The sequence below is a fragment of the Dendrobates tinctorius genome, unplaced genomic scaffold, assembly GCF_039654945.1.
Source record: "Dendrobates tinctorius isolate UK_male_01 unplaced genomic scaffold, ASM3965494v1 ptg000054l, whole genome shotgun sequence".
In the NCBI taxonomy this organism is placed as follows: domain Eukaryota; kingdom Metazoa; phylum Chordata; class Amphibia; order Anura; family Dendrobatidae; genus Dendrobates; species Dendrobates tinctorius.
The window spans coordinates 3,820,353-3,848,218 of NW_027361722.1; the positions used below are offsets into that span (position 1 = coordinate 3,820,353).

Genomic DNA, 27,866 nt, shown 5'->3' on the forward strand with positions numbered 1-27,866 from the left:
GCAATTCAGCGAGACCCTCCTCCTCCTCAGGACCCTCCAGCAGTCCAGTGGTCTCCATTTATGGCATAAATGGGGCATGTATAATATGTAACCAATGCAGTAAACACCATAAAGGCAAATATATATATAAATGACAAAATTACAGCTTTCTGGTCACTGAAAGGCAGAAGACAATAAAAAATGATCCAAATATTGTGTGTACCCCAAAATGGGGCCAATAAAACATCACTTAGACCCAAGAAAAACAAACCCTCGCACAGCATCAGCGATGAAAAATTACAAAAGTTCCGATATCCAGAAAATGGCGACAAAATACAAGTGATTCTCATTTATTTATATTATTTTTACAATTTTTTTCCCCACAAAAATAATATACAAATATTAGCAAGTTTGGTATTGCTGTAATCGCACTGACCTGGAAAATCACGCAATTAAGGTCATTTATCAAACTTTGAGAGCCACAAAAACAAATCCCCCAAAAAACAGAGGCGGAATTTCATTTTCTGCAGCTGGAATTATTATCGCAGTTCTACTAATGACCACCAGATGGCGCACAGACCTCGTGTTCCTGCTGCGGCCTCAGTCATTTCATACATGGAACACACAGTGGCCCCAGGAAGGTGAGGGGCCCCCAGCGCCTGAGTAGTGACCCCTGAGGAGCAATGGGAAATCCGCAGCACTGCAACCCCAGCATGTAACAGAGAGGATCTACAAGTCATGGTGATACCTGCTGAACTTGTGTATCTAAGACTATGATACTGACTGCTGAGCCGTGTATCTAATCCTCTCCTGTGTGATACTGTCTGCTGAGCCGTGTATCTTATCCTCTCCTGTGTGATACTGACTGCTGAGCCGTGTATCTAATCCTATCCTGTGTGATACTGACTGCTGAGCCGTGTATCTAATCCTCTCCTGTATGATACTGACTGCTGAGCCGTGTATCTAATCCTCTCCTGTGTGATACTGACTGCTGAGCCGTGTATCTAATCCTATCCTGTGTGATACTGACTGCTGAGCCGTGTACCTAATCCTCTTCTGTGTGATACTGACTGCTGAGCCGTGTATCTAATCCTATCCTGTGTGATACTGACTGCTGAGCCGTGTATCTAATCCTATCCTGTGTGATACTGACTGCTGAGCCGTGTACCTAATCCTCTTCTGTGTGATACTGACTGCTGAGCCGTGTATCTAATCCTCTCCTGTGTGATACTGACTGCTGAGCCGTGTATCTAATCCTCTCCTGTGTGATACTGACTGCTGAGACGTGTATCTAATCCTCTCCTGTGTGATACTGACTGCTGAGCCGTGTATCTAATCCTATCCTGTGTGATACTGACTGCTGAGCCGTGTATCTAATCCTCTCCTGTATGATACTGACTGCTGAGCCGTGTATCTAATCCTCTCCTGTGTGATACTGACTGCTGAGCCGTGTATCTAATCCTATCCTGTGTGATACTGACTGCTGAGCCGTGTATCTAATCCTCTCCTGTATGATACTGACTGCTGAGCCGTGTATCTAATCCTCTCCTGTGTGATACTGACTGCTGAGCCGTGTATCTAATCCTATCCTGTGTGATACTGACTGCTGAGCCGTGTATCTAATCCTCTCCTGTGTGATACTGTCTGCTGAGCCGTGTATCTAATCCTCTCCTGTGTGATACTGACTGCTGAGCCGTGTACCTAATCCTCTTCTGTGTGATACTGACTGCTGAGCCGTGTATCTAATCCTATCCTGTGTGATACTGACTGCTGAGCCGTGTATCTAATCCTATCCTGTGTGATACTGACTGCTGAGCCGTGTACCTAATCCTCTTCTGTGTGATACTGACTGCTGAGCCGTGTATCTAATCCTCTCCTGTGTGATACTGACTGCTGAGCCGTGTATCTAATCCTCTCCTGTGTGATACTGACTGCTGAGACGTGTATCTAATCCTCTCCTGTGTGATACTGACTGCTGAGCCGTGTATCTAATCCTATCCTGTGTGATACTGACTGCTGAGCCGTGTATCTAATCCTCTCCTGTATGATACTGACTGCTGAGCCGTGTATCTAATCCTCTCCTGTGTGATACTGACTGCTGAGCCGTGTATCTAATCCTATCCTGTGTGATACTGACTGCTGAGCCGTGTATCTAATCCTCTCCTGTATGATACTGACTGCTGAGCCGTGTATCTAATCCTATCCTGTGTGATACTGACTGCTGAGCCGTGTATCTAATCCTATCCTGTGTGATACTGACTGCTGAGCCGTGTATCTAATCCTCTCCTGTGTGATACTGTCTGCTGAGCCGTGTATCTAATCCTCTCCTGTGTGATACTGACTGCTGAGCCGTGTATCTAATCCTATCCTGTGTGATACTGACTGCTGAGCCGTGTATCTAATCCTCTCCTGTATGATACTGACTGCTGAGCCGTGTATCTAATCCTATCCTGTGTGATACTGACTGCTGAGCCGTGTATCTAATCCTATCCCGTGTGATACTGACTGCTGAGCCGTGTACCTAATCCTATCCTGTGTGATACTGTCTGCTGAGCTGTGTATCTAATCCTCTCCTGTGTGATACTGACTGCTGAGCCGTGTATCTAATCCTATCCTGTGTGATACTGTCTGCTGAGCTGTGTATCTAATCCTATCCTGTGTGATACTGTCTGCTGAGCTGTGTATCTAATCCTCTCCTGTGTGATACTGACTGCTGAGCCGTGTATCTAATCCTATCCTGTGTGATACTGACTGCTGAGCTGTGTATCTAATCCTATCCTGTGTGATACTGTCTGCTGAGCTGTGTATCTAATCCTGTCCTGTGTGATATTGACTGCTGTGCCGTGTATCTAATCCTATCCTGTGTGATACTGACTGCTGAGCCGTGTATCTAATCCTATCCTGTGTGATACTAACTGCTGAGCGTGTATCTAATCCTCTCCTGTGTGATACTGACTGCTGTGCCGTGTATCTAATCCCCTCCTGTGTGATACTGACTGCTGAGCCGTGTATCTAATCCTATCCTGTGTGATACTGTCTGGTGAGCCGTGTATCTAATCCTCTCCTGTGTGATACTGACTGCTGAGCCGTGTATCTAATCCTATCCTGTGCGATACTGACTGCTGAGCTGTGTATCTAATCCTATCCTGTGTGATACTGACTGCTGAGCCGTGTATCTAATCCTATCCTCTGTGATACTGTGTGCTGAGCCGTGTATCTAATCCTCTCCTGTGTGATACTGACTGCTGAGCTGTGTATCTAATCCTCTCCTGTGTGATACTGACTGCTGAGCTGTGTATCTAATCCTATCCTGTGATACTGACTGCTGAGCTGTGTATCTAATCCTATCCTGTGTGATACTGACTCCTGAGCCATGTATCTAATCCTCTCCTGTGTGATACTGACTGCTGAGCTGTGTATCTAATCCTCTCCTGTGTGATACTGACTGCTGAGCTGTGTATCTAATCCTATCCTGTCTGATACTGTCTGCTGAGCCGTGTATCTAATCCTCTCCTGTGTGATACTGTCTGCTGAGCCGTGTATCTAATCCTAACTTGTGTGATACTGACTGCTGAGCCGTGTATCTAATCCTCTCCTGTGTGATACTGACTGCTGAGCTGTGTATCTAATCCTCTCCTGTGTGATACTGACTGCTGAGCCGTGTATCTAATCCTCTCCTGTGTGATACTGTCTGCTGAGCCGTGTATCTAATCCTATCCTGTGCGATACTGACTGCTGAGCTGTGTATCTAATCCTATCCTGTGTGATACTGACTGCTGAGCCGTGTATCTAATCCTATCCTCTGTGATACTGTGTGCTGAGCCGTGTATCTAATCCTATCCTGTGTGATACTGACTGCTGAGCTGTGTATCTAATCCTCTCCTGTGTGATACGGTCTGCTGAGCTGTGTATCTAATCCTCTCCTGTGTGATACTGACTGCTGAGCTGTGTATCTAATCCTCTCCTGTGTGATACTGACTGCTGAGCCGTGTATCTAATCCTAACTTGTGTGATACTGACTGCTGAGCCGTGTATCTAATCCTATCCTGTGTGATACTGACTGCTGAGCCGTGTATCTAATCCTATCCTGTGTGATACTGTCTGCTGAGCCGTGTATCTAATCCTATCATGTGTGATACTGACTGCTGAGCCGTGTATCTAATCCTCTCCTGTGTGATACTGACTGCTGAGCCATGTATCTAATCCTCTCCTGTGTGATACTGTCTGCTGAGCCGTGTATCTAATCCTATCCTGTGTGATACTGACTGCTGAGCCGTGTATCTAATCCTCTCCTGTGTGATACTGTCTGCTGAGCTGTGTATCTCAGCTCTCCCTCGGGTACAGTCGGGTTGTGAATGAAGAGGTTAATCTCGGTGTTTCGGGCAGGTTTGGCCCCTTCTTTATTCCACATCTCAGTAGCCAACACAAGTATCGCACCTCGGCGGCCATGAGGGGATTCTGAGCTGAAGAAGCCCATTCACCGGTGCGAGCCGCGGCCCCCCAGGTGCCGGCACTGGGATCCGGGCCCAGATTACAGAGCAGTAAAATAAGATGATGGAGAGCAGGACGCCAGAGACAGCGGAAAGTGTGACGCAGCCGATTATACAGCTCTATGGCCGCCAGCAGCAGATTTGGAGCCGCCATAATAACAGCTAATAACAGGGAGATGCGTTAACCCTGCGCTGCCTGCATGTGGCAGAAAGGAAAGTTCCACAGGAGAGTTTAATTCTCCTAATACAGAGCTCCAAATCCCCTGCATAACCAGAGAGAGACACTAGGGGGAGCTCCCTGTATTCAGAGATACATAATAAGATCCTGTCTGCAACCACCACTAGGGGAAGCTCCCTGTATACAGGGATACATGATAAGATCCTGTCTGCAGCCACCACTAGGGGGAGCTCACTGTATACAGAGATACATGATACGATCACTTCTGCAGTCACCACTAGGGGGAGCTCCCTGTATACAGAGATACATGATAATATCCTGTCTGCAGTCACCACAAGGGGGAGCTTCCTGTATACATAGATACATGATAAGATCCTGTCTGCAGCCACCACTAGGGGGAGCTCCCTGTATATAGAGATACATGATAAGATCCTGTCGGCAGCCACCACTAGGGGGAGCTCCCTGTATACAGAGATACATGATAAGATTCTGTCTGCAGCCACCACTAGGGGGAGCTCTGTTATGATTGGGTCACCGAGGAGGAGAGCAGGCCCAAGCTAAGCCCCAGAAAACCAGAGAGGTTGTTAACTAAGCAGATTGCAGACCTCTGATCCTACCACACAACTAGCAGTAGCCGTGGAGGGTACCTACGATGATCCTAGACGCCTCTGCACAGCCGGAGAACTAACTAAGCCTAAAGCAAGAAAGGGGAAATCTAAACTGCCCCAGAGCAGACCCCAAAGGAATAGATAGCCCCCAAACATATACTGAATTGTCGGTGAGACAAGATGAAAACACAAACGCAGGCAGGAAAATAGACTGAGCAAACGATGGGGCCCACACTGACTAGACAGGACAGGAAAGACACTGTCTGCAATCACGCAAAAAACCCTGCAAAAAGTCCAACACGTCTGATGCAAAAAATCACTGAAGTCGCTAGACTGCTCCCACTATATCAGCACTCTGGTATATTCTGAAAGCAGAGCAAAAAGAGGCCAATCTAATAAGGAACAAAAACAAACTGGCACAAGCAGTAACATATGGACGGTGATTCAATGCAGCCCCAGCCGGAGCTGGCTGACCAACAAAAAACTGAGATAGACAAAACCAGATCAAATGCAAACAGAATAGCAAATGAACACTTAGCTGAACATGCAGGGACTGAGCTGGAGACATCAGACCTCAGGAGGCACAGGAAGAAAATCACCAGCAGGGATAGAGGGAGTCGGCTGTCTTAAATCCCAGTCTGAAACCCCAGATCTACAATCGTCGTCCTCATTATCAGGTGGCAAGCCTCTGCTAATCAGATCAGCTCCATTACTGCCAGTAACCACCAGAGGGAGTGCAGAAAGAGAACTCGCAACCCCTCTGACAATCAGACCAGCTCCACTACCTTCAGTAATAACCAGAGGGAGGCCAGAAAGCGAATTCACAACAGAACTCCCTGTATACAGAGATATATAAGATTCTCTCTGCAGCCACCACTAGGGGGAGCTCCATGTATACAGAGATACATGATAAGATCCTGTCTACAGATACCACTAGGGGGAGATCCCTGTATACAGAGATACATGATAAGATCCTGTCTGCAGCAACCAGTAGGGGGAGCTCCCTGTATAGAGATGCATGATAAGATCCTGCTTGCAGCCACCTGTAGGGGGAGCTCCCTGTATACATAGATACATGATAAGATCCTGTCTGCAGCCACCACTAGGGGGAGCTCCCTGTATACAGAGATACATGATAAGATTCTGTCTGCAGCCACCACTAGGGGGAGATCTGTTATGATTGGGTCACCGAGGAGGAGAGCAGGCCCAAGCTAAGCCCCAGAAAACCAGAGAGGTTGGTAACTAAGCAGATTGCAGACCTCTGATCCTACCACACAACTAGCAGTAGCCGTGGAGCGTACCTACGATGATCCTAGACGCCTCGGCACAGCCGGAGAACTAACTAAGCCTAAAGCAAGAAAGGGGAAATCTAAACTGCCCCAGAGCAGACCCCAAAGGAATAGACAGCCTCCAGACATGTATTGACGGTGAGACAAGATGAAAACACAAACACAGGTAGGAAAATAGGCTGAGCAAACGATGGGGCCCACACTGACTAGACAGGACAGGAAAGGAAAGACACTGTCTGCAATCACGCAAAAAACCCTGCAAAAAGTCCAACACGTCTGATGCAAAAAACACTGAAGTCGCTAGACTGCTCCCACTATATCAGCACTCTGGTATATTCTGAAAGCAGAGCAAAAAGAGGCCAATCTAATAAGGAACAAAAACAAACTGGCACAAGCAGTAACATATGGACGGTGATTCAATGCAGCCCCAGCCGGAGATGGCTGACCAACACAAAACTGAGATAGTCAAAACCAGATCAAATGCAAACAGAATAGCAAATGAACACTTAGCTGAACATGCAGGGACTGAGCTGGAGACATCAGACCTCAGGAGGCACAGGAAGAAAATCACCAGCAGGGATAGAGGGAGTCGGCTGTCTTAAATCCCAGTCTGAAACCCCAGATCTACAATCGTCGTCCTCATTATCAGGTGGCAAGCCTCTGTTAATCAGATCAGCTCCATTACCGCCAGTAACCACCAGAGGGAGTGCAGAAAGAGAACTCGAAACCCCTCTGAAAATCAGACCAGCTCCACTTCCTTCAGTAATAACCAGAGGGAGGCCAGAAAGCGAATTCACAACAGAACTCCCTGTATACAGAGATATATAAGATTCTCTCTGCAGCCACCACTAGGGGGAGCTCCCTGTATACAGAGATACATGATAATATCCTGTCTGCAGCCACCACTAGGGGGAGCTCCCTGTATACAGAGATACATGATAAGATCCTGTCTACAGATACCACTAGGGAGAGATCCCTGTATACAGAGATACATGATAATATCCTGTCTGCAGCCACCACTAGGGGGAGCTCCCTGTATACAGAGATGCATGATAAGATCCTGTTTGCATCCACCAGTAGGGGGAGCTCCCTGTATACAGAGATACATGATAAGATCCTGTCTGCAGATACCACTAGGGAGAGCTCCCTGTACACAGAGATACATGATAAGATCCTGTCTGCAACCTCCACTAGGGGGAGTTCCCTGTAAACAGAGATACATGATAACATCCTGTCTGCAGTCACCACTAGGGGGAGCTCCCTGTATGCAGAGATACATGATAAGATCCCTTCTGCAGTCACCACTAGGGGTGCTCCCTTTATACAGAGATACATGATAAGATCCTGTCTGCAGCTGTAGGGTCGGTGGGCCAAGCTGGGAGGTGGTCCCACTCTTACCGCGCAGAGATGTAACAGAGACACGAATGAGGCAAATGTCGGGTACAACAGGTCCAAGTTTATTTTCTTGCCGTCTGCCTGACGGCCTCCGGAGTACACCGCACTTCACTTATCGGCCCTCCCTGTGTACAGAGATACATGATAAGATCCCGTCTGCAGTCACCACTAGGGGGAGCTCCCTGTATACAGAGATACATGATGAGATCCTGTCTGCAGTCACCACAAGGGGAGCTCCCTGTATACAGAGATACATGATAAGATCCCGTCTGCAGTCACCACTAGGGGTGAGTTCCCTGTATACAGAGATACATGATAAGATCCTGTCTGTAGCCACCACTAGGGGGAGCTCCCTGTATACAGAGATACATGATGAGATCCTGTCTGTAGCCACCATTAGGGGGGCTCCCTGTATACAGAGATACATGATAAGATCCTGTCTGTAGCCACCACTAGGGGGAGCTCCCTGTATACAGAGATACATAAGATCCTGTCTGTAGCCACCACTAGGGGGAGCTCCCTGTATACAGAGATACATGATGAGATCCTGTCTGCAGCCACCACTAGGGGGGCTCCCTGTATACAGAGAGACATAAGATCCTGTCTGTAGCCACCACTAGGGGGAGCTCCCTGTATACAGAGATACATAAGATCCTGTCTGTAGCCACCACTAGGGGGAGCTCCCTGTATACACAGATACATGATGAGATCCTGTCTGTAGCCACCACTAGGGGGAGCTCCCTGTATACAGAGATACATGATGAGATCCTGTCTGTAGACACCACTGGGGGGAGCTCCCTGTATACAGAGATACATGATGAGATCCTGTCTGCAGCCACCACTAGGGGGAGCTCTCTGTATACAGAGATACATGATGAGATCCTGTCTGTAGCCACCACTAGGGGGAGCTCCCTGTATACATAGATACATGATGAGATCCTGTCTGCAGCTACCACTAGGGGGAGCTCCCTGTATACAGAGATACATGATGAGATCCTGTCTGTAGCCACCACTAGGGGGAGCTCTCTGTATGTATAAGATTTTGTCTGCAGCCACTGATATGGAAATGTTGATGTAATAGAGGTAGGGCACCATGGCGGCATTGTAGTTGTGGTTCTGAACTGATAATTAATGCTTTGCTGTGGTATATAAACAAAGTTAAAGGGAATCTTTCATCAGATTTTCACTGTGTAATCTGAGAGCAGCATGATGTAGAGACAGACATCCTGATTTCAGAAATGTGTCACTTTATTGGGCTGTTTTGCTGTTTTAATACAGTTTTATCACCAGAAAATTATTTATCACTACAGGACTAGGAGTCTGGTGTCTCCTAGTCTGATATTGTCTGGAATTATAGATTTTGGATACATTTTGGCAAATGTCATGTATAAATCCTCACCCTGCTCTATGAATTTACTACAATTGAATCCAGTATAGATAATGCTCTGAACCTGAGTGATACATTGCAGCAAAGCAGCGGAGAGACCTATGTAGCTGATGATGAGCGCTGCTGCTGATGAGCCCGGCTGATGATGAGCGCGGCTGCTGATGAGCCCGGCTGATGATGAGCGCAGCTGATGATGAGCCCGGCTGATGATGAGCACGGCTGCTGCTGAGCGCGGCTTTTGATGAGCGCGGCTGATGATGAGCGCGGCTGCTGCTGAGCGCGGCTTTTGATGAGCGCGGCTGATGATGAGCGCAGCTGCTGCTGAGCGCGGCTGATGAGCCCGGCTGCTGCTGAGCGCGGCTGATGATGAGCGCGGCTTTTGATGAGCGCGGCTGATGATGAGCGCGGCTGCTGATGAGCGCGGCTGATGGACTAGTCACAGTTTTGAAGATGGTGAAGAGCAGAAGTTCCTGGAGGCTTTCCCCCGTGGCAGTATGTATGTATATATGTATCAGGGTGTCGGTACGGTGATGACGGCATATTTGTGTCTATATGTTACTATCTAGTTGTGATGAGAACTGATTTTATTCGCTACTGATCCTCATTCCAGGTTTTGGTATGGGGGGGGGTCTCCGTTTCTTGTTCCCCCTCGTGTTATTACTAGTTCCACATTTCCCTTTATCTGCATTACGTACTTCTGCTGCAGAGGAAAGGACGTCACCATCAGTGAGCCCTCATCTGCCTTCTATCTGCAGCTGTCAATCACTTCCCCAGAGTGACAGCAGAGGGCTTGAAATGGTGCAAAACTGAAGCAAAGATTAATAAACATTAATAAAGCATTGTGAAATCAGATGTGAGAAACTTCCCGGCTCACTAGCTGTTAAATGCTGCTGTCTCTGAGCTGTCACACATGGCGAGGGTGTCCTCCAGCTTCATGTCACCGGCCACAGACCCATCCCGGCTGTCAGCAGGTCTGCAGTGAGGTTATGGGGCCTGTGCTCCTGGTCAAGGTTACAGTGACTGGGGATGTGCACAAAGGGATGGAGCTTACAGAAGTGGGGTGCTGGAATACAGTATAGGGTACTTTACCCCCAACAGAAGACTGAGGCCTTCCTGGTGCCAGGGTCACTACCTGTAACATTACTGTCTATAGGAGAGCATAAAAAGACCATGGTAGATAAAGAGGGAGAACACAAAACTGTGCAGCACTGTATCCAGCTTGAGACTTTATAGTCCAAGGAAGGTGCTTTGTAGCTGGAGTGGGTGGGAGCGCTGCTTCTGCCATGAGGCAAGATACCTGTCACCCCCAGAAGTGGGGTCGGGCTCGTCCTCCGGACCATAAGAGCCGGTCTATAGCATGCAGGCGGTTCCCTTATTTCTTCATTTACATCTTTCAGACACCAAAACAATTGAAGACACTGAAAAAGGTGTGGAGGAGCGTTCATTACCCACCGCCCTGATGTCCAGCTCTGTAATGAGGTCACCTCCTGAAGCGACCCCCATCACACTCTGCCACTGTCTCTGCTGCACCACAGGGGGGGGGATGCTTTATGGAGCCAATAAATAAGGACTTGTCAGTGTGATGGGGAACAGTATGGAGAGAGGATAAGGTGGGGGGCACACAATATGGGGACCGTGTCGAGGGGGTAGTGTGGAAATAGGGACAACATGAGGGAATATAGTGTGAGGAACTGCCAGCATGGGGGACAGTGTAGATGCAATGTATCATAAGAGGGGCAGTGTGCGGGGGTCATAGTTTGTGCAGTTAACAGTTAGGGGTGATGGTTTAGGTGCAGCATAGGCAGATATTTTATTTAGGGGGCATTATAATTACACTTCATTTTAAGGGCACTCTGTTGATATGTGCTGCAGAAGGACAGAGAAAAGGAGAGTCCAAAGAGATGAGCGGCAGGTGCCTGGACTACATAGCGACAAAAGGGGTGCGAATAACTCCAAACCTGTGCGCCCCTCAGTCTGATGATGGCTGGTAACAACTCCCAATATCTCCTTACTTCTGCTAATGACATACTGGGAGTTGTACGTTCATGCGATATAAATGTATATGGCGGGACAAACTTGAAATTGTAATCGATTATTGTACTAAGCTTGATGATGCATTCATCTCCTGATGCTAAATCTGAAGCAGTCTTCCTGTACTGATTTATAAAGCACCAGAACCACAATATATAATCAAGCACCAGAATCACTATGTCCAAACTCTGATGCTGTATTCATATAGTCATGGTGGTTCTGGTGATGTATTCATGTACTGAAGGTTGTGGTGCTGTATTTATGTACTGAAGGTTGTGGTGCCGTAGTCATGTACTGAAGGTTGTGGTGCTGTATTCATGGACTGAAGGTTGTGGTGCTGTATTCATGGACTGAAGGTTGTGGTGCTGTATTCATGTACTGAAGGTTGTGGTGCTACATTCATGTACTGAAGGTTGTGGTGCTGCATTCATGTACTGAAGGTTGTGGTGCTGTATTCATGTACAGAAGGTTGTGGTGCTGTATTCATGTACAGAAGGTTGTGGTGCTGTATTCATGGACTGAAGGTTGTGGTGCTGTATTCATGTACAGAAGGTTGTGGTGCTGCATTCATGTACTGAAGGTTGTGGTGCTGCATTCATGTACTGAAGGTTGTGGTGCTGTATTCATGTACAGAAGGTTGTGGTGCTGCATTCATGTAATGAAGGTTGTGGTGCTGTATTCATGTACTGAAGGTTGTGGTGCTGTATTCATGTAATGAAGGTTGTGGTGCCGTATTCATGTAATGAAGGTTGTGGTGCTGTATTCATGTACTGAAGGTTGTGGTGCTGTATTCATGTAATGAAGGTTGTGGTGCCGTATTCATGTAATGAAGGTTGTGGTGCCGTATTCATGTAATGAAGGTTGTGGTGCCGTATTCATGGACTGAAGGTTGTGGTGATGTATTCATGTACTGAAGGTTGTGGTGCCGTAGTCATGTACTGAAGGTTGTGGTGCCATATTCATGTAATGAAGGTTGTAGTGCCGTATTCATGTAATGAAGGTTGTGGTGCCGCATTCATGTACTGAAGGTTGTGGTGCCGCATTCATGTACTGAAGGTTGTGGTGCCGTAGTCATGGACTGAAGGTTGTGGTGCTGTAGTCATGGACTGAAGGTTGTGGTGCTGTATTCATGGACTGAAGGTTGTGGTGCTGTATTCATGGACTGAAGGTTGTGGTGCTGTATTCATGGACTGAAGGTTGTGGTGCTGTATTCATGGACTGAAGGTTGTGGTGCTGTATTCATGGACTGAAGGTTGTGGTGCTGTATTCATGGACTGAAGGTTGTGGTGCTGTATTCATGGACTGAAGGTTGTGGTGCTGTATTCATGGACTGAAGGTTGTGGTGCTGTATTCATGGACTGAAGGTTGTGGTGCTGCATTCATGTACTGAAGGTTGTGGTGCTGCATTCATGTACTGAAGGTTGTGGTGCTGTATTCATGTACAGAAGGTTGTGGTGCCGCATTCATGTACAGAAGGTTGTGGTGCCGCATTCATGTACTGAAGGTTGTGGTGCCGTAGTCATGGACTGAAGGTTGTGGTGCTGTATTCATGGACTGAAGGTTGTGGTGCTGTATTCATGTACAGAAGGTTGTGGTGCTGCATTCATGTACAGAAGGTTGTGGTGCTGCATTCATGTACTGAAGGTTGTGGTGCCGCATTCATGTACTGAAGGTTGTGGTGCCGTAGTCATGGACTGAAGGTTGTGGTGCTGTATTCATGGACTGAAGGTTGTGGTGCTGTATTCATGGACTGATGGTTGTGGTGCTGTATTCATGGACTGAAGGTTGTGGTGCTGTATTCATGGACTGAAGGTTGTGGTGCTGTATTCATGGACTGAAGGTTGTGGTGCTGTATTCATGGACTGAAGGTTGTGGTGCTGTATTCATGGACTGAAGGTTGTGGTGCTGTATTCATGGACTGAAGGTTGTGGTGCCGTATTCATGTACTGAAGGTTGTGGTGCTGCATTCATGTACTGAAGGTTGTGGTGCTGCATTCATGTACTGAAGGTTGTGGTGCTGCATTCATGTACTGAAGGTTGTGGTGCTGTATTCATGTACAGAAGGTTGTGGTGCTGTATTCATGTACAGAAGGTTGTGGTGCTGTATTCATGGACTGAAGGTTGTGGTGCTGTATTCATGTACAGAAGGTTGTGGTGCTGCATTCATGTACTGAAGGTTGTGGTGCTGCATTCATGTACTGAAGGTTGTGGTGCTGTATTCATGTACAGAAGGTTGTGGTGCTGCATTCATGTAATGAAGGTTGTGGTGCCGTATTCATGTAATGAAGGTTGTGGTGCTGTATTCATGTACTGAAGGTTGTGGTGCTGTATTCATGTAATGAAGGTTGTGGTGCCGTATTCATGTAATGAAGGTTGTGGTGCTGTATTCATGTACTGAAGGTTGTGGTGCTGTATTCATGTAATGAAGGTTGTGGTGCTGTATTCATGTACTGAAGGTTGTGGTGCTGTATTCATGTACTGAAGGTTGTGGTGCTGTATTCATGTACTGAAGGTCGTGGTGCTGTATTCATGTAATGAAGGTTGTGGTGCTGTATTCATGGACTGAAGGTTGTGGTGCTGTATTCATGGACTGAAGGTTGTGGTGCTGTATTCATGGACTGAAGGTTGTGGTGCTGTATTCATGGACTGAAGGTTGTGGTGCTGCATTCATGGACTGAAGGTTGTGGTGCTGTATTCATGGACTGAAGGTTGTGGTGCTGTATTCATGGACTGAAGGTTGTGGTGCTGTATTCATGGACTGAAGGTTGTGGTGCTGCATTCATGGACTGAAGGTTGTGGTGCTGCATTCATGGACTGAAGGTTGTGGTGCTGTATTCATGTACTGAAGGTCGTGGTGCTGTATTCATGTAATGAAGGTTGTGGTGCTGTATTCATGGACTGAAGGTTGTGGTGCTGTATTCATGGACTGAAGGTTGTGGTGCTGTATTCATGGACTGAAGGTTGTGGTGCTGTATTCATGGACTGAAGGTTGTGGTGCTGTATTCATGGACTGAAGGTTGTGGTGCTGTATTCATGGACTGATGATGGCTGTGATGCTGTATTCCTATACTTGTTCTCATTTTGACCACATGCAGCAATCCATAACTTGTCAGATGAGGTACTACATGGCTATGTTAATACTGTATGTTAATAAGGTTTCGTGCTGTCTGACATTTTAAGGATTACTACATCTGTATTTATGGATAATTAAACCTTTGCATTTGAAGACCCACAAGATTGACATTTTGGCTCTCCTGTGCCACAGGCTGCGTTTCATCGCAGACTGTGATTTATCGTACGCACTATGACAAGTGATCAGACGACAGCAAGTTCAAGTCCCCTAAGGGGACTATAGCATAAAGTAAGAAAAAGGTTTTAAAAATATAAAAATTTGTATCACTTATAAAATCAGGAGTCAATTTTGCCATAAAGTGTACACCGTAAAAGTGAAACCCAAAAAAACAACAGAATTGCGTTTATTCACTGAAGTTGTAATGCTGCACTGCAGATTCAATTGTTAAGATAAGATAAAGTAAAGCTGAGATCAGCCCTGGTGGGTTTAGAAGATGCCACTGAGGATCCTGCTATTCCCGTTCTCTCCATATTGCTTGGTTTGGCCTTGTGTGGGGGAGGATCTAGATTGTATTGGCTACAGCTCCCTCTTGTGGCAGTACCTGGGATTGCAGAGCATAATACTAGTCTTTCACTATATGTGGCCCCTTTAAGACGCAATGACGATCCGACAGGACGCCCAGATTTTATAATACAGATTTATTTCCATTTCTTACATTTATACTGAAAGCAGCCAAATGTCTCATACTGCATGAAGGCGGGTATACATAATGCGTCGGTGCCTCCGCCAGCTGGAGGCGCCGTGTGGTCCTGCGGACATACGCGGTGCGCGCTCGCCGGCTGACATGCTAGCGCAAGCTATAAGTTATTAGGTCTCGTCGGCTCCTCGTCTACCGTCCTGGGGGGCTGTGAGATACGGCGGTCGGGGGGATTCTGACCAAACAAATCTTTCTTTATAAAGAAAATAAATCTATGTACACGACATAAATATATAAATATCTATAGTATAAAAATAGACTCCATTTATTTCTCTGCTGTGCGGGGGACGAACGAGCCGGAAGACGCCATGTTACCGAGCGCGGCGGCCATACTGGAAAGGTCACGTGGGGCCCCTGAGCACCTTTACAAGGGACCCGGATCTGTATGCTGGTTCAGGGTCTCCGCTGCATCCTGGGAGATGTAGTGCTCACACCTAGCAAAGCATCATGGGAGCTGAGCTGACAAACATGGTGGCACACTGGTGGGCACAGGTGTGGGACAAGGTCACGTTCTCAGTAAGATTAGGCATTTCGGCTCCGTCATCCCCCGTTATAGTCCATGATTGGGGCCATTAGGTGGCCGGTCCCTGGGACGTGTGTCGGCCGGGACGGTCTTCTGTCTCGCTGCTCTGTGCTGGGATATGATGGGACTGGGGGTCCGTGGGGGGATTCGGCACCACCGGACTCTCCGCCATCTCTGCCGGGAGCAGGCAGTACGAGCAGTCTGCCATAAAGAAAGGACAGAGATGAACAGCGGTGGTCTACTGCTCCCTGGCATCAGCCGCATCAGGCCATGATTACATCATGTCACATATCTCGAGAGCCTCAGCGCGTGGCATACGTTACCTTGGCATAACAGGCGCTCGGTGGGCACGGACAGGATGGGGAATGTCTGGCTGGGGTCAGGTATTCGGGGGGACGCTTGGTCCTCGGGTGGGGGGATCTCTCCGTAGGGATGAGCTCTGTCCTGATCACACAAGTCGCACATTACGGTCACATCGCTGCTCTGCCGCTCGTACAACCTATAAAGTAAAATACCGGAACATTATATCACAACGCCCCCCCAGGAGCAGAGCGAGGACCCCCCAATTATCAGCGCTCATCATATATCAGACCCCGTGTACTGTAAGGAGATCACAGCATAGCACGGACTAGACTGACTCACTCTGGGGGGAGGTGTTCCGCGGGCTCAGGGGGTCCGGAGTCGTTCTCGAGCAGCGTATTGGCCTCGTCCTGAAGACATGATAGAATATATTCAGCACATATAGGATCTGTAGGTCCCTGCTGTTACCCATCGCTGTAGTCACCTCCAAAGCTGTAAGTGCAGCTCTGGCTGTGACTGGAGAACGGTGGGCGCCATTGCTCACCTTGTGCAGCGGCGCGGAGCTGTAATCTCTTTGCTTGCCACCCGGATTCAGCAGTTTAGCAGGACAGTTGCCATTCATCACAGACCCGTTAGAGTAAGGGATGGTGCTGATGGCCGGGGCCCCTCGGAGCGGCACCATCGTGTACTGGCAGGAGGAAGAGGGGTTCAGGAGTCCGGTGCTGGGAAATGTCACGTCTGTTGTTTGCTCTGCAAAGAAAATAAAAAGATGGAGATGAAAATGGTGACAAACTTCAGAGCGTTCATCTGTACTCAGCACGCTCAAGATCGTTCATACCCACCAGACATGCTCCAGAACGTCTCTATCCACCCTACACGCACGAGAACGTCCACACCCATCCGACATACTCCAGAACATCCACACCTACCCGACATGCTCCAGAACGTCCCCATCCACCCAACACGCTCCAGAACGTCTACACGCATCCAACGACATGCTCCAGAACGTCCCCATCCACCCAACACGTTCCAGAACATCCCTATCCACCCAACATGCTCTAGAACATCCATACGCACCCGACATGCTCCCGAACATCCATGTCCACCCAACACACTCCAGAACGTCCCTATCCACGCAACACGCTTGAGAACGTCCATACGCATCCAATATGCTCCTGAATGTCCATACCCACCCGACATGCTCCAGAATGTCCCATCCACCCAACAAGCTCCAGAACGTCTACACGCACCCGACATGCCCCAGAACGTTCATATTCACCCATCATGCTCCGGAATTTCCATATTCACCAACATGCTTGAGAACACCGATATTCACCCAACATGCTCCAAAGCGGTCATATTCACCCAACATGATTCACATGATTCAGAACTAGTGATGAGTGAACGTGCTCGGATACAATGTTTTCTGATCATGCTCTGGTGCCAATTCCGAGTGTGTTCGGCATGCTTGAATAATATTTTTGAGTTCCCGCGGCTGCATGTCTCATGGCTGTTTGACAACCAATCCCTGCATATGTTTCGGCTGTCTAACACCATGAGACATGCAGCCGCGGGGTCTAGAACATAGTATTTGAGCACGCTGAAGACACTCGGCTAGCACCTGAGCACGATAAGACCTTATCCGAGCACGCTCGCTCATCATTAGTCAGATTGTTCATATCCAAACATGATCCACAGTGTTCCTATTCACCCAGCACGATCCAGAACATTCGTATCCACCCGACATGCTCCAAACCATCCATATCCAAATAACATTCTCCAAAACTTGCATATCTCCTCGGTACGCTCTGGAGCACTTATATTCACATGTTCTAGGTCTTTCATATTTTCAAATCAGATCATTCGGTACATACAACATTCTAGAAATGTAACATTTTGGATGTGACCCTGCAGACACTTACTTTGCTTGGACAGCGCCCTCCACAGGCAGATAGGGGTGAAAGCGACTATCAAAAGAACTATGGAGCCCAGAACGACCCCCACAATCAGATACGGCAAGTCACTGGATCTCGCCACCGTTGCGGTTCCAAGAGGTCCATTTCTGTTGGGCGGATGCTGCGGTGATGGCGCGGCAGGCAGCGGTTGACGACCTCCTTGAGTAGAAGACTTCCGAGCTGCAAGTATTGAGAACCAGTTAATAATTATGACCCTCTCACTGGTACCAGAGCCATCACCCTAGGATGGATTCCACTATTGGTGCCCTCCATTACAAATCAATCCAGATATCTGGTAGAAGCCGTATAGTCTGGCCTGTTAGTAGAAGCCAGTAATGTCAGTGAGGTGCGAGGCACATGGTGCCTCGTTTTCCACCGAGGGTAATACCGGATGCCATAATTACCTTTAGTTTCACAGATCATGACGTTACTGAACTCGCTCTCGCCACCCTTATTATAACACTGCATCTTGATATCATAGGAGGTTTCGGGCTGAAGATCGGTGATGGAGTGCCAGTAACGGTCACCTGGGATGAGGGAGTGACATTTGCGAGTGTAAATGTACAGATGGACATAAGAGAGAGGTATAAATATACAGTAAAACCACGGGAGCAAGAAAACAGCGCCCCTAGTGGAGAAACCAACACTAGCATTACATAGAGAGTGATCCCGTGACAGGCTGGTGGTACCTGTGGGCAGCAGAGGACATCGCCACTCACCTTCCACCATGTCCTTCTTGTAGTCGCTGTCGTTGTCACTGTCCGTGGGGCGATAATAGATGTAGAAGCCGTGGATTGGGGTGTTGTTGTTACTCGCCGGGAAGTACTACGTAAAGAAGGAAGACTGGACTATGACTACATAGATGATGAGAATTATAGTCCTTATTATATGACCACTAGGGGGCAGCACATATGTGCACCCCACCCCCCATTGCTACCGGGCAGGACACTTACCACCCATTTCAGCATAATGGTGGTCTCGTTGACGGCTTCAGTGAAAGTGATATACGGCCCGGTGACTGGACGCTCGTAGTTGCGGTTGCTGTACCCCGACACCATGTAGGGCTTGGAGGGCGCACTGGGCTGACTTTCTCCTAAGATATTCAGTGCTCTCACCCTGAATCTGTAGCCGGTTCCTGAAGAAAGAACATAATGCAGACGATAAGACACCCGGAAACTTCATTATGTAATATGATCAATGCAGGATGATCACAAGATCAAAAAAATGTAAACTTTTACAAAATTTCCACCGGAAGTCTCCTGCTCATATCCCCGAAATGTAACAGAAATGAGCAAATAGGACCCTGGTCTGATGGTAACATCAGCAGTCTGTGGTCACCGGACGGGAACCCTGAAAATCTCCCAGGTGTGATGTCATTGTAGCGGCACGATACATGCATGACGTCACACCGGGCATACTAATCAGAAGAACGTCGGCGATGTCGACAGTTAGGGGGAGGTTCACAGGGCATCCAAGCAGTGGCCACAGGCTGATGATGTTACCGCTAGACCACAGTCCTGAGAATCGATTTGCTCATCTTTAATCAATACCCGTGGGCAGTGATGTGATCGTCACTGGAGGAGTTTAGTCCAAAAGGGCAGCTCCGTCCATGAGGTTCCTCTGACCACTCGTCACCCTATAAGCCTTCAAGACTTTGTCTCCTACTTCAAAAACGTGAATGGCTCCTTTACTTACCTTTTTCAAGCTCTGATATCTCCACGGACAGCCTTGACGGTGGGATGTCACTGGTGGCCAGGATCCAGTCTCCAGGTTGCTTTAGCTTCTTATACTCTACTCGGAAAGACTGGATGGGGAATCCGCCATTACCTCTCGGGATCCACGTCACAAATACGGATGTCTCCGAAGCCATGGAGATGGTGGGTCGGTCCGGAGCCTCAGGAGCTGTAATCAGAATGGAAATTGCTCCATTGTTCCACATCGCATTTTTTATCAGTCCAGACTCACAGACATTTATCAGTTTACTTACGGGACAGCCGGTTGTTGTCTGACTGGACGCTGCTGATGGTGCTCGTCCCAGGATCATCCTTCTGGATTTGAACCTCTTTACTGGCAATGATCTCTGGTTTTGGACGTCGACCTACAAGGAAAAAAAATTCAAAGATTATTTCATGTCCATAGTTTCACAAAAAAATTGATAGACAAATACTAAAAATCAGGGGGAGTCACCTGTCCGGAAGGTCATCATGGCCGTCTGTCCTTCCCCAGCGCAGTTATATGCTGCCATTTCCACTTCATACAAGCTGCCAGGGTCCAATTTGGTGAGTATTTGCCGATGCTGCGTTCCAGGAACACAGGACACCGTCCATTCATCTGTGGCATTGACCACCTGGTGCAAAGTTTGGAAATGTCAGATGGGAAATATGAAGACAAGATCCGCTCTGGTGACCCCAAGCGTTCAGTAGAACATTTGAAGGGACCAGGGTGAGTGCATGGAGCCATGCCAGGTTCCTCTGCATCTTTGTTTTATTAATGAGGTGGGGTTCAAAGTTTAGGATCCACTAAAACTACCAGCAGGTGTTTTTATAAAACTAAAAGTTATTCATTTGGCAAATCCATTCACTCCTTGAATGGATCAGATCAAGCGGCTGAATTCTTCCCTCTCTGGTTACCTTGTGGTGTTTGATGGTATAGAACAGAATGGGAGCTCCACCATTGTGGCGGGGTTTCCAAGTCAGTTCGTAGTAATCGGTCTTCGAGGTCCGAGGGGAGCTGAGGATGATTGGAGCTTCAGGCTGGAAGACAGTGGTCTTGTCAAGCAAACACGGCATCGGTGACCCTAGGGTGGGAGGTCTTGGTTTCAGCTGAGCCTTCAAGAGCAGCTGTTTGTCATCTGGAATCGGAAGCGCAGTTGGAGGAAAAGTGTCCCTTTCCGATGCCAGCTTTGGTAGAGCTCCTAGATATAAAATATAGCATGGAGATCAATGAAGAATGAAGACCTTTCATCAACCTGTCAAATTTCAGGGCCACACAACTATTTCTCACCTGTCCTTGAGGTCATTAGGAAAGTCAGTGTCTGGGCACTCCCAACCTCATTCTCTGCTACACACTGATAGATACCATCATCTTCCGGCCCCACACTGCTCACCCGTAGGATCCTCCTGGAAATTTTGTGCCTTGAGCTAGGTAGAAGTGGCATGGCATTTCTCAACCAAACCACCGAGGGCTGAGGATTACCCCTAACATTGCATGTGAACTTTGCACTTTGACCCCAGGTGACCATCTGCTGGGAGCTCTCCATGTCGACCTCTGGTGGTTCTAAAGGAGAAATGTTACAAAACATCATGAAATATCATGGTCCTTGAAGCAAGTGTGGTCAAAATCACTGAGCTCCACCGATCTAGAAACTCACCAAAAACCTGTACGTTATAGAAGATGAAGGCTGATCCTCCATCTCCAATCCCATTGTTGGCCGTACAGGTGTATGTCCCAGAATCCTCCTCACTAGTGGCCTCTATGAGGAGGTTGGTGAGCAAGAAACGAGTCTTGTTCTGACCAATGACATCGGCTCCATCTTTTGCCCAGGAGACTTTAGGTGGTGGCATTCCACCTGCTACGCACTCAAGAATGAGGCTCTGTCCTTTGGTGACAATGATGGTTTGCGCCACTGGTGGGTAGATTATACGAGCGGCTTCTGCCGTTGAGCCTACAGTCAGGCAATAATGGACATAAAGAACATTAGAACCTAGCAAAACTCGCGTTCTAAGATTTCTCATCGATTCGTCATCTTCACTTACGTCGAACGCGAAGTCGTTCACTGGACACCGATGTCTTCACCTCCTGAGTCACCGGGTTGTACGCCGCACACTTGTATGTTCCCTCATCTTCCTGGGTAGCGTTCACTATTTGTAGGTTCCCCGAGGGCATAATAAGGTAGTTATCTGTAGGCACGAGGAAAGGACAAGTCAACCCAACATTCAAGACTTGAAAACAGGATGGGTGCCCAGGTAATACTAACATCACAATACCTGGCACCACCACATTCATTCAATGTCCTATTCAAGCACACAAAGCACCAATAAGGGACCTGGAAATATAAGACCCACCCACTAGGAACCACTTGGTCATTAAACAGACCTGAGAGGGGTCTCATAACACTTGGACCTTAATTTTTTTCATGGACAAGCTTGGACTTTTGCGAACATGCTGTTCTCTTCTCTGATTGGACACCATACACCATCATCATAAGCAGAGGCTCCGGACACGGCCTCATATTATATAACCTGTATGACTTGTACTGTGCCTGTTTATGCTGCCATCTCTCCCCCTTTTTCCCCTTATATTGTTTTTGCGCGCCCCTGGATGGCGTCGGTGTGAAGTGACAGCAGGTAAGGATCACATTGTCTGTGCTGCCTGAGGGATTATTATTTAATTTTTATTTGACACCAGAAGCTTAACAAAGGCTGACATTCCGAGACCTGATACCGCCAGTCCGAGCCCTCCTAATCCCAGCAATGACTGTGAGGTTAACCTCTTAATGTCTGTTCATGATCAGTAGACTACAGGGGGACGGTATGTATTCCATCGCTCTATTATAACAGAAACGCATTATTTCCCATTTTATGTAGGTGGTGAATGTGTTAAAGCTGAGTGGATCTGACAGGTTGCGCTCTAGGGTGCTGCAGACGGAGCAGAACGCGGTACAGCCTGGGGCGGCTCCGTCACCTGGAGACAAACGTTTCTCCTCTTCCAGTATTATGACTTTCCAGATCAGCGAGGATTGTCAGGCCCGCAGCGGCTGCAGCTCCGGACATGTTCACCGCAGATGAGGTGTGTCCTGCGCTGCGGGGCCAAGACGAGCTCAACTGACACCCGGCTAAGAGCACCAGGACGAATCTCACATGAGAGGCTTAGATACATGGCTCAGCAGTGAGAGGCTTAGATACACGGCTCACCAGATAGTATCACACATTACAGGATTACATACACAGCTTGGCAGATGGAGACTTAGATACTCCAGAAGGTCGACTCCCTTCCCTACCTCTGGACGTCTCCAGCCATTCCTGCTTGACGCTGTACCGCACTTGCGCCTTGGGGTGACTCTCCGGCAGGTTACAGGCGATGACCGCCGTGTTTCCTTCATCCACTTCGATGTCGTGTTGGGTGTCAAACTTAAAATCCTGCAGATCTGTAAAAACAAAATGACATAATATTATAATTAGTCCAGGTCGCGGTCTAAAGAGGAGAATCTGACCAACAGATATGTACGAAGCACCGGCGCAGAGAGCCCAACGCCTCAGTAACATCATTACCTCTCGTGTTATTATACAGTTTGATAAAAAGAAAATGTATATTAACAATGTTCTCATAGTTGTACCAAGTTCAGTAGAACTTCAAAACTTTTTTTTTCAACTTTTTTACAATCTGCCACCTCTCTGCTGCTTCTCCTTGCTGTCAGTCTGTACTGTGGCTCTGGAATTAGATTTAATCAACCGGAAACTTCATGAGAATAATTTTGAAAAATCTGGATATTTCGATGACATCACATAAAATAAAACAGGCTGTAGTCGCCATCTATTAGAGATTTCCAGAAGAAAGCTTGGATAACAAGTAGTTAATCTCTGAGGAGGGACGAGGAGGGTCTCTTTTTCTGTAGAATGGAAAAATCGGGCTAAGCTGGCTCTGGTTTCTGGCCCAGGCTTCATACTGGTACATTTGAGAAATCCATTAGGAACTGTTTTTCTAGCAATCTCCCAGCGCACATTCCAGGCTCGGGCCGATCAGCCAGCTCACATCAATCACAGGCCTGTTCTCCTCGGCCCCTATACACATCTCAGACACTCAAGAGTTTTTATTTTTTTTCTGTCATCATTGGCCGGGTCCCCAATTTAACAGTCTCCCCTTCCAGTCACATCCAACCCCTTTCTCCCTCTCTAGAACTGGCAGCTGAGTTCTCTTTTTTTTCTCCTTCCTGTGCCTGGACAGAAAGCAGGCGAGAAGCAAGGCCAACGAGCTCGAGAGAGAGAAGCCAAAGCTCCTGGCCAACATACGCTTCATACATCCCTAGTGGCTTCTCCATTCTAGACACACATTGCTCCATGACCCGACACAAGTAAGAGACTTTCTGCTTTGAATTAAAGGTTTAAAAAAAATTACAGAAGAAAAAAAAACAAAAGTTCTCTTTGTCAGGAAATGAAATAATCAGAAAATTGTGCAAGAATTCTCCGGTATAAAGGGTTTAGAAAAGATTCAGCGGTCTAGAAGAGTGTACGTCCTTAAGATACAGACAGACGTTACTACGGGAGATCAAGGCTTCGACAGCCGCCCATCGAATGTAAACATTGGGATCGAGCTCCGAGTGGAATGTCGCTAAGCCGGTGTTTACTAGTCTGACAGCAGAACAGTGTCAATTGTAACAAACATATTACATCCTTCACTAAACAGAACATCGGACCAGAGCCTGGAGAAAAAGCAGCAAAAACAAACCAAGGACGTCAGAAATTGGCCCGGCGTTCAGAGGCAACAAAGATCCTGGATTGGCTCTAGCCAAAATATTAGTTCTTTAGTCCATCAAAACTTTGACCACAGTGGTCACAGCTTGTGTGCAGGTCTTCAGATATGAAGTTCTCATGGTCTCCATCTGTCTTGTTCTAGATGGTCTTGTGCAAATTGGGTGTTCTCGTACAACATAAAAAAAAAAATAAGTATCTATCTAAATATGCTAAGATTAGTAACCTTACTACTAGAGTCTAAGAAGGACAAGGATGCAGTCTGAAGAACCGTCTCAAAGGTGCTTCATGACCCTTAGATAATGACATCAATGACCCTTTCCAAAAGCTTACGGAGAGATCATAGAAGAGGAAAATTGTCAAGAATAAATAACCATGTCAAAAGGTTCTTCATGACCTAGATATCGAAATCATTGAACCAAAACGAAGAGGAAAATGGTCAAGGATGAGGAGTGAAGAACCATGTTAAAGGTTCTTCATGACCTACATATCAACATCGTTCAACCTAGGAGCTTAAGGACGATGTATAAAACAATCAAATGGAGCCTTGACCAAGTCAAGGCCATCTGTCCACCAATGACCAGATCATAAGAAGACAATTGTGCTAAGAAGAGTGGAAGAAAAAGAAGACGATAAACCTTTAAAGGAGATGCAACATGAGAAACCGTAAAGAAGTTCTGAGATGCAAACAGAATGTTCTAGAGAAAATTTTCATCTGGTATTCAGGAGATAAATCGATAGATTTCTTACAGTCTTAAGATTTTGTCTTAAACATTTCCTCCTCTGGATTGTTCTATATGGGACTCGGAAGTTTTTTGCATCTCAAGTCCGAGGTTATTAAACAAAGTTCAGCTGTGAACTGTCTGCTATAGATTCTGCTTTGTGGTGTTATTCCTGGAAGATGGGAGAAGCCGCAGATCACCCAAAACTCAACGCTCTACAACAACGCCACAAAGAAAAAGATCAAAACTCAAAAACCCTCAAAATCCAGAAAGTAAAAAAAAAAGAGAGAAAAAGGTCATCAAATAAAGGAGGAGGGCTGGTAAAGGAAACTTAATTAAAGATAACGAGAAATTAAGAACATGAAGCCAGTCTGAAAAAGCAAAAGCAGCCGGGGAATAATGTGAGCTCCTATGGTGTCAGCGCAGTCATTTCCTGCCAACTGGATAGCGCTTAAAAGGGAAATTACATCAAACTGTGTATTTTGGCATCAGAGAGCTGCACCTTTGGCCTTGGTGGGCATTTTCCAGTGCAATTTCTGAGGTTCTTTAGTTATGGCTATAAAGTACCATGGTTCTTTTCTTCTGGTTGTTGGCAGGAGTTTCAGGTGTCAAATCACCGCCAAATTAACCAATTTTATCTCCTAAATGTATTTTTTCCACTATAACCTCAACAGGTCAAAAAGATTCCATAAAGTACAAATTGATTTATTTTTTTTTTCTGACAGTAAATGAACCAGTAATCATGGACAATGGATTATCAGCTAAAAATGGTTTCATTAAATTACACATCAAAAAGCATTTCTGTATCACATAGAAAAGAAACATTAAAAAAAATTAAAATAGTCAAGAGGAATATTAAAAATAAACTATTCAGCAATAAGCAAACATTCAGCTCAACAAGCAAGAAATTGACATAAATTGGGAGAGAAGCATTTAATCCAGGCATTTAAGGAAAAATAAAAGCCCCTTTGGAGAGTAATCAGGCTTCACCTTTAATCATCGAGCAGGAATGTAACTTTCTGACTTTCCAATCAAGCAAATAAAAAATAATAGCTCCAAGTTCTCATTTTTCTCTCCTAATGTTTTTGTTTTATTATTTTCTCTTCTCAGGGCGGAAAAACAAACCCAGATGAAACTCGGGACACATGAAAAGGAAAAATGTGCAAGAAAAAAAAAAAAAAAAAAAAGAGTTAATTCTGGGTAACTTGGCTTCTTTGCTCAGTGTCTGGTATTAACAAAAACCTCAGCAATGTTCTGCACAAGGTGGAGGGAAAAAGAAGATCTACTATAGACAACAAGCGTTCGGCAACTTCAATACGTGGGGTAGAGGGGTGAAGGTTTCTAAAATTGGGTTCCTTCGATCTGAGAGATGTTCTTACAACACCTGGACGATACAGAAACAAGGCAGAAGAACCTATGCCTTCGAAATGTGGTGCTGAAGAAGTCATCAATACTACGGATGGCAAGAAGAACAACTCAATTTTGGAACAAATCAAGCCAGACATGTCACTCGAAGCAAGGATCACCAAGATACAACTTGCCTACTTTGGACACATCATACAAAGAGAGCAATCACTGGAGAAGGACATGATGTTAGGATGAAAAGAAGGAACACAGGGAAGAAGCAATCCGATGGCTCGTTACGGTCAAAATAACGGTGGAGAAGACTCTGGTGGACCTATCTGGGCTTGCTCAAGATCGAACTTCCTAAAGATCGTTCATCCATCAAGTCACCATGGCTCAAGATCGAGCTGAAGTTCATTAAATAATAAACTCAGAAAACTAAAATGTGTTTAATACGTCCTTCAGAGATTACATAGTGGCCGCTAAAGTTTCCTACTTGCAGACTTATTTGGCCAATTGTTTGTTTGGTCGGCAACCACAATCTCAAATTTTACCTGTGATGGTTTGAAACAAAAAAAAATATTGTTCTTTTATTTCATAAAGTTGACCCAAGTAGAATCAATTTCACAAACTCATTCTCAAACAAGCCCACGAATGGTCAATAGACCCCAAAATCCCCAAGCAGATATGGATCGGGTTTTGGCTACAGAAAGAGAAAATAATTCCAATACGTCTAAACATAACCAATTTACTGTAGATCTTAGAAGCTAATTTTGGACCCTTCCAGAATCCAGTTAACCAGTAAGAAGACATTTCATGGAAAACAACACAAAAAATTAGACATCAAGGACATGGTTCAGAAACGATCCATTTCAAGAAGCTGTAAGAAGAAGACGTCTGAGGGTTGCAGTGATGGAAATTTCACAATAGTACCTTTCGGGAGCGTCAAAGGTCCTGATGCCAAGACCCTAAATTTTAGGACCGGACAAATCCCTGAAACCTTTTCACCAATGTGTCAAAGTTTTTGGATTGTTTCTATTAATGTTTTTGAGGATTCCCATCAGTGGACCACTAAGAAAGTCCAAGCGGCCATAAAGTCTACATTCTCTTGTGCACCATGCGGTAAAGTGGACTTCTTTTTAGCGACTTGTTTTGGCTCCCGTACAGTAGACTTTTATAAATGTCCTATTGTTGCCATTTTTTCTACATCTTAGCTTTATTTTTTTCCCAACCTTCTAGAAAGTTCCAAAATGATTCTTCCAAGTCTCCCGATATTTATATTCTAACATAACTTGGTGGAATTTTTCCAGGCAGGAAGAAGAAGATGTAGTGTGATTACGACTTCAACGAGACCAATCAATAGAGCCA

General features: G+C 46.4%; 1 protein-coding gene across 1 annotated transcript in view; it reads right to left on the reverse strand.

Moving 5' to 3' along the window:
• Nucleotides 1-15,112: 15,112 nt before the first annotated feature.
• BOC (BOC cell adhesion associated, oncogene regulated) overlaps nucleotides 15,113-27,866 on the reverse strand; it is an 84,885-nt gene continuing 72,131 nt past the window's right edge. Inside the window, exons 4-19 of the mRNA XM_073577029.1 lie at nucleotides 22,965-23,111; nucleotides 21,721-21,864; nucleotides 21,336-21,629; nucleotides 20,969-21,241; nucleotides 20,596-20,879; nucleotides 20,153-20,312; nucleotides 19,953-20,063; nucleotides 19,661-19,867; nucleotides 18,919-19,100; nucleotides 18,685-18,790; nucleotides 18,370-18,492; nucleotides 17,933-18,145; nucleotides 16,555-16,760; nucleotides 16,353-16,420; nucleotides 16,034-16,209; nucleotides 15,113-15,911 (exon numbers count right to left, since the gene is read on the reverse strand). Of these exons, the coding sequence (XP_073433130.1) occupies nucleotides 15,760-15,911; nucleotides 16,034-16,209; nucleotides 16,353-16,420; nucleotides 16,555-16,760; nucleotides 17,933-18,145; nucleotides 18,370-18,492; nucleotides 18,685-18,790; nucleotides 18,919-19,100; nucleotides 19,661-19,867; nucleotides 19,953-20,063; nucleotides 20,153-20,312; nucleotides 20,596-20,879; nucleotides 20,969-21,241; nucleotides 21,336-21,629; nucleotides 21,721-21,864; nucleotides 22,965-23,111 (2,846 nt within the window). The 3' untranslated portion in view covers nucleotides 15,113-15,759. The remainder of the gene's footprint in view (nucleotides 15,912-16,033; nucleotides 16,210-16,352; nucleotides 16,421-16,554; nucleotides 16,761-17,932; nucleotides 18,146-18,369; nucleotides 18,493-18,684; nucleotides 18,791-18,918; nucleotides 19,101-19,660; nucleotides 19,868-19,952; nucleotides 20,064-20,152; nucleotides 20,313-20,595; nucleotides 20,880-20,968; nucleotides 21,242-21,335; nucleotides 21,630-21,720; nucleotides 21,865-22,964; nucleotides 23,112-27,866) is intronic.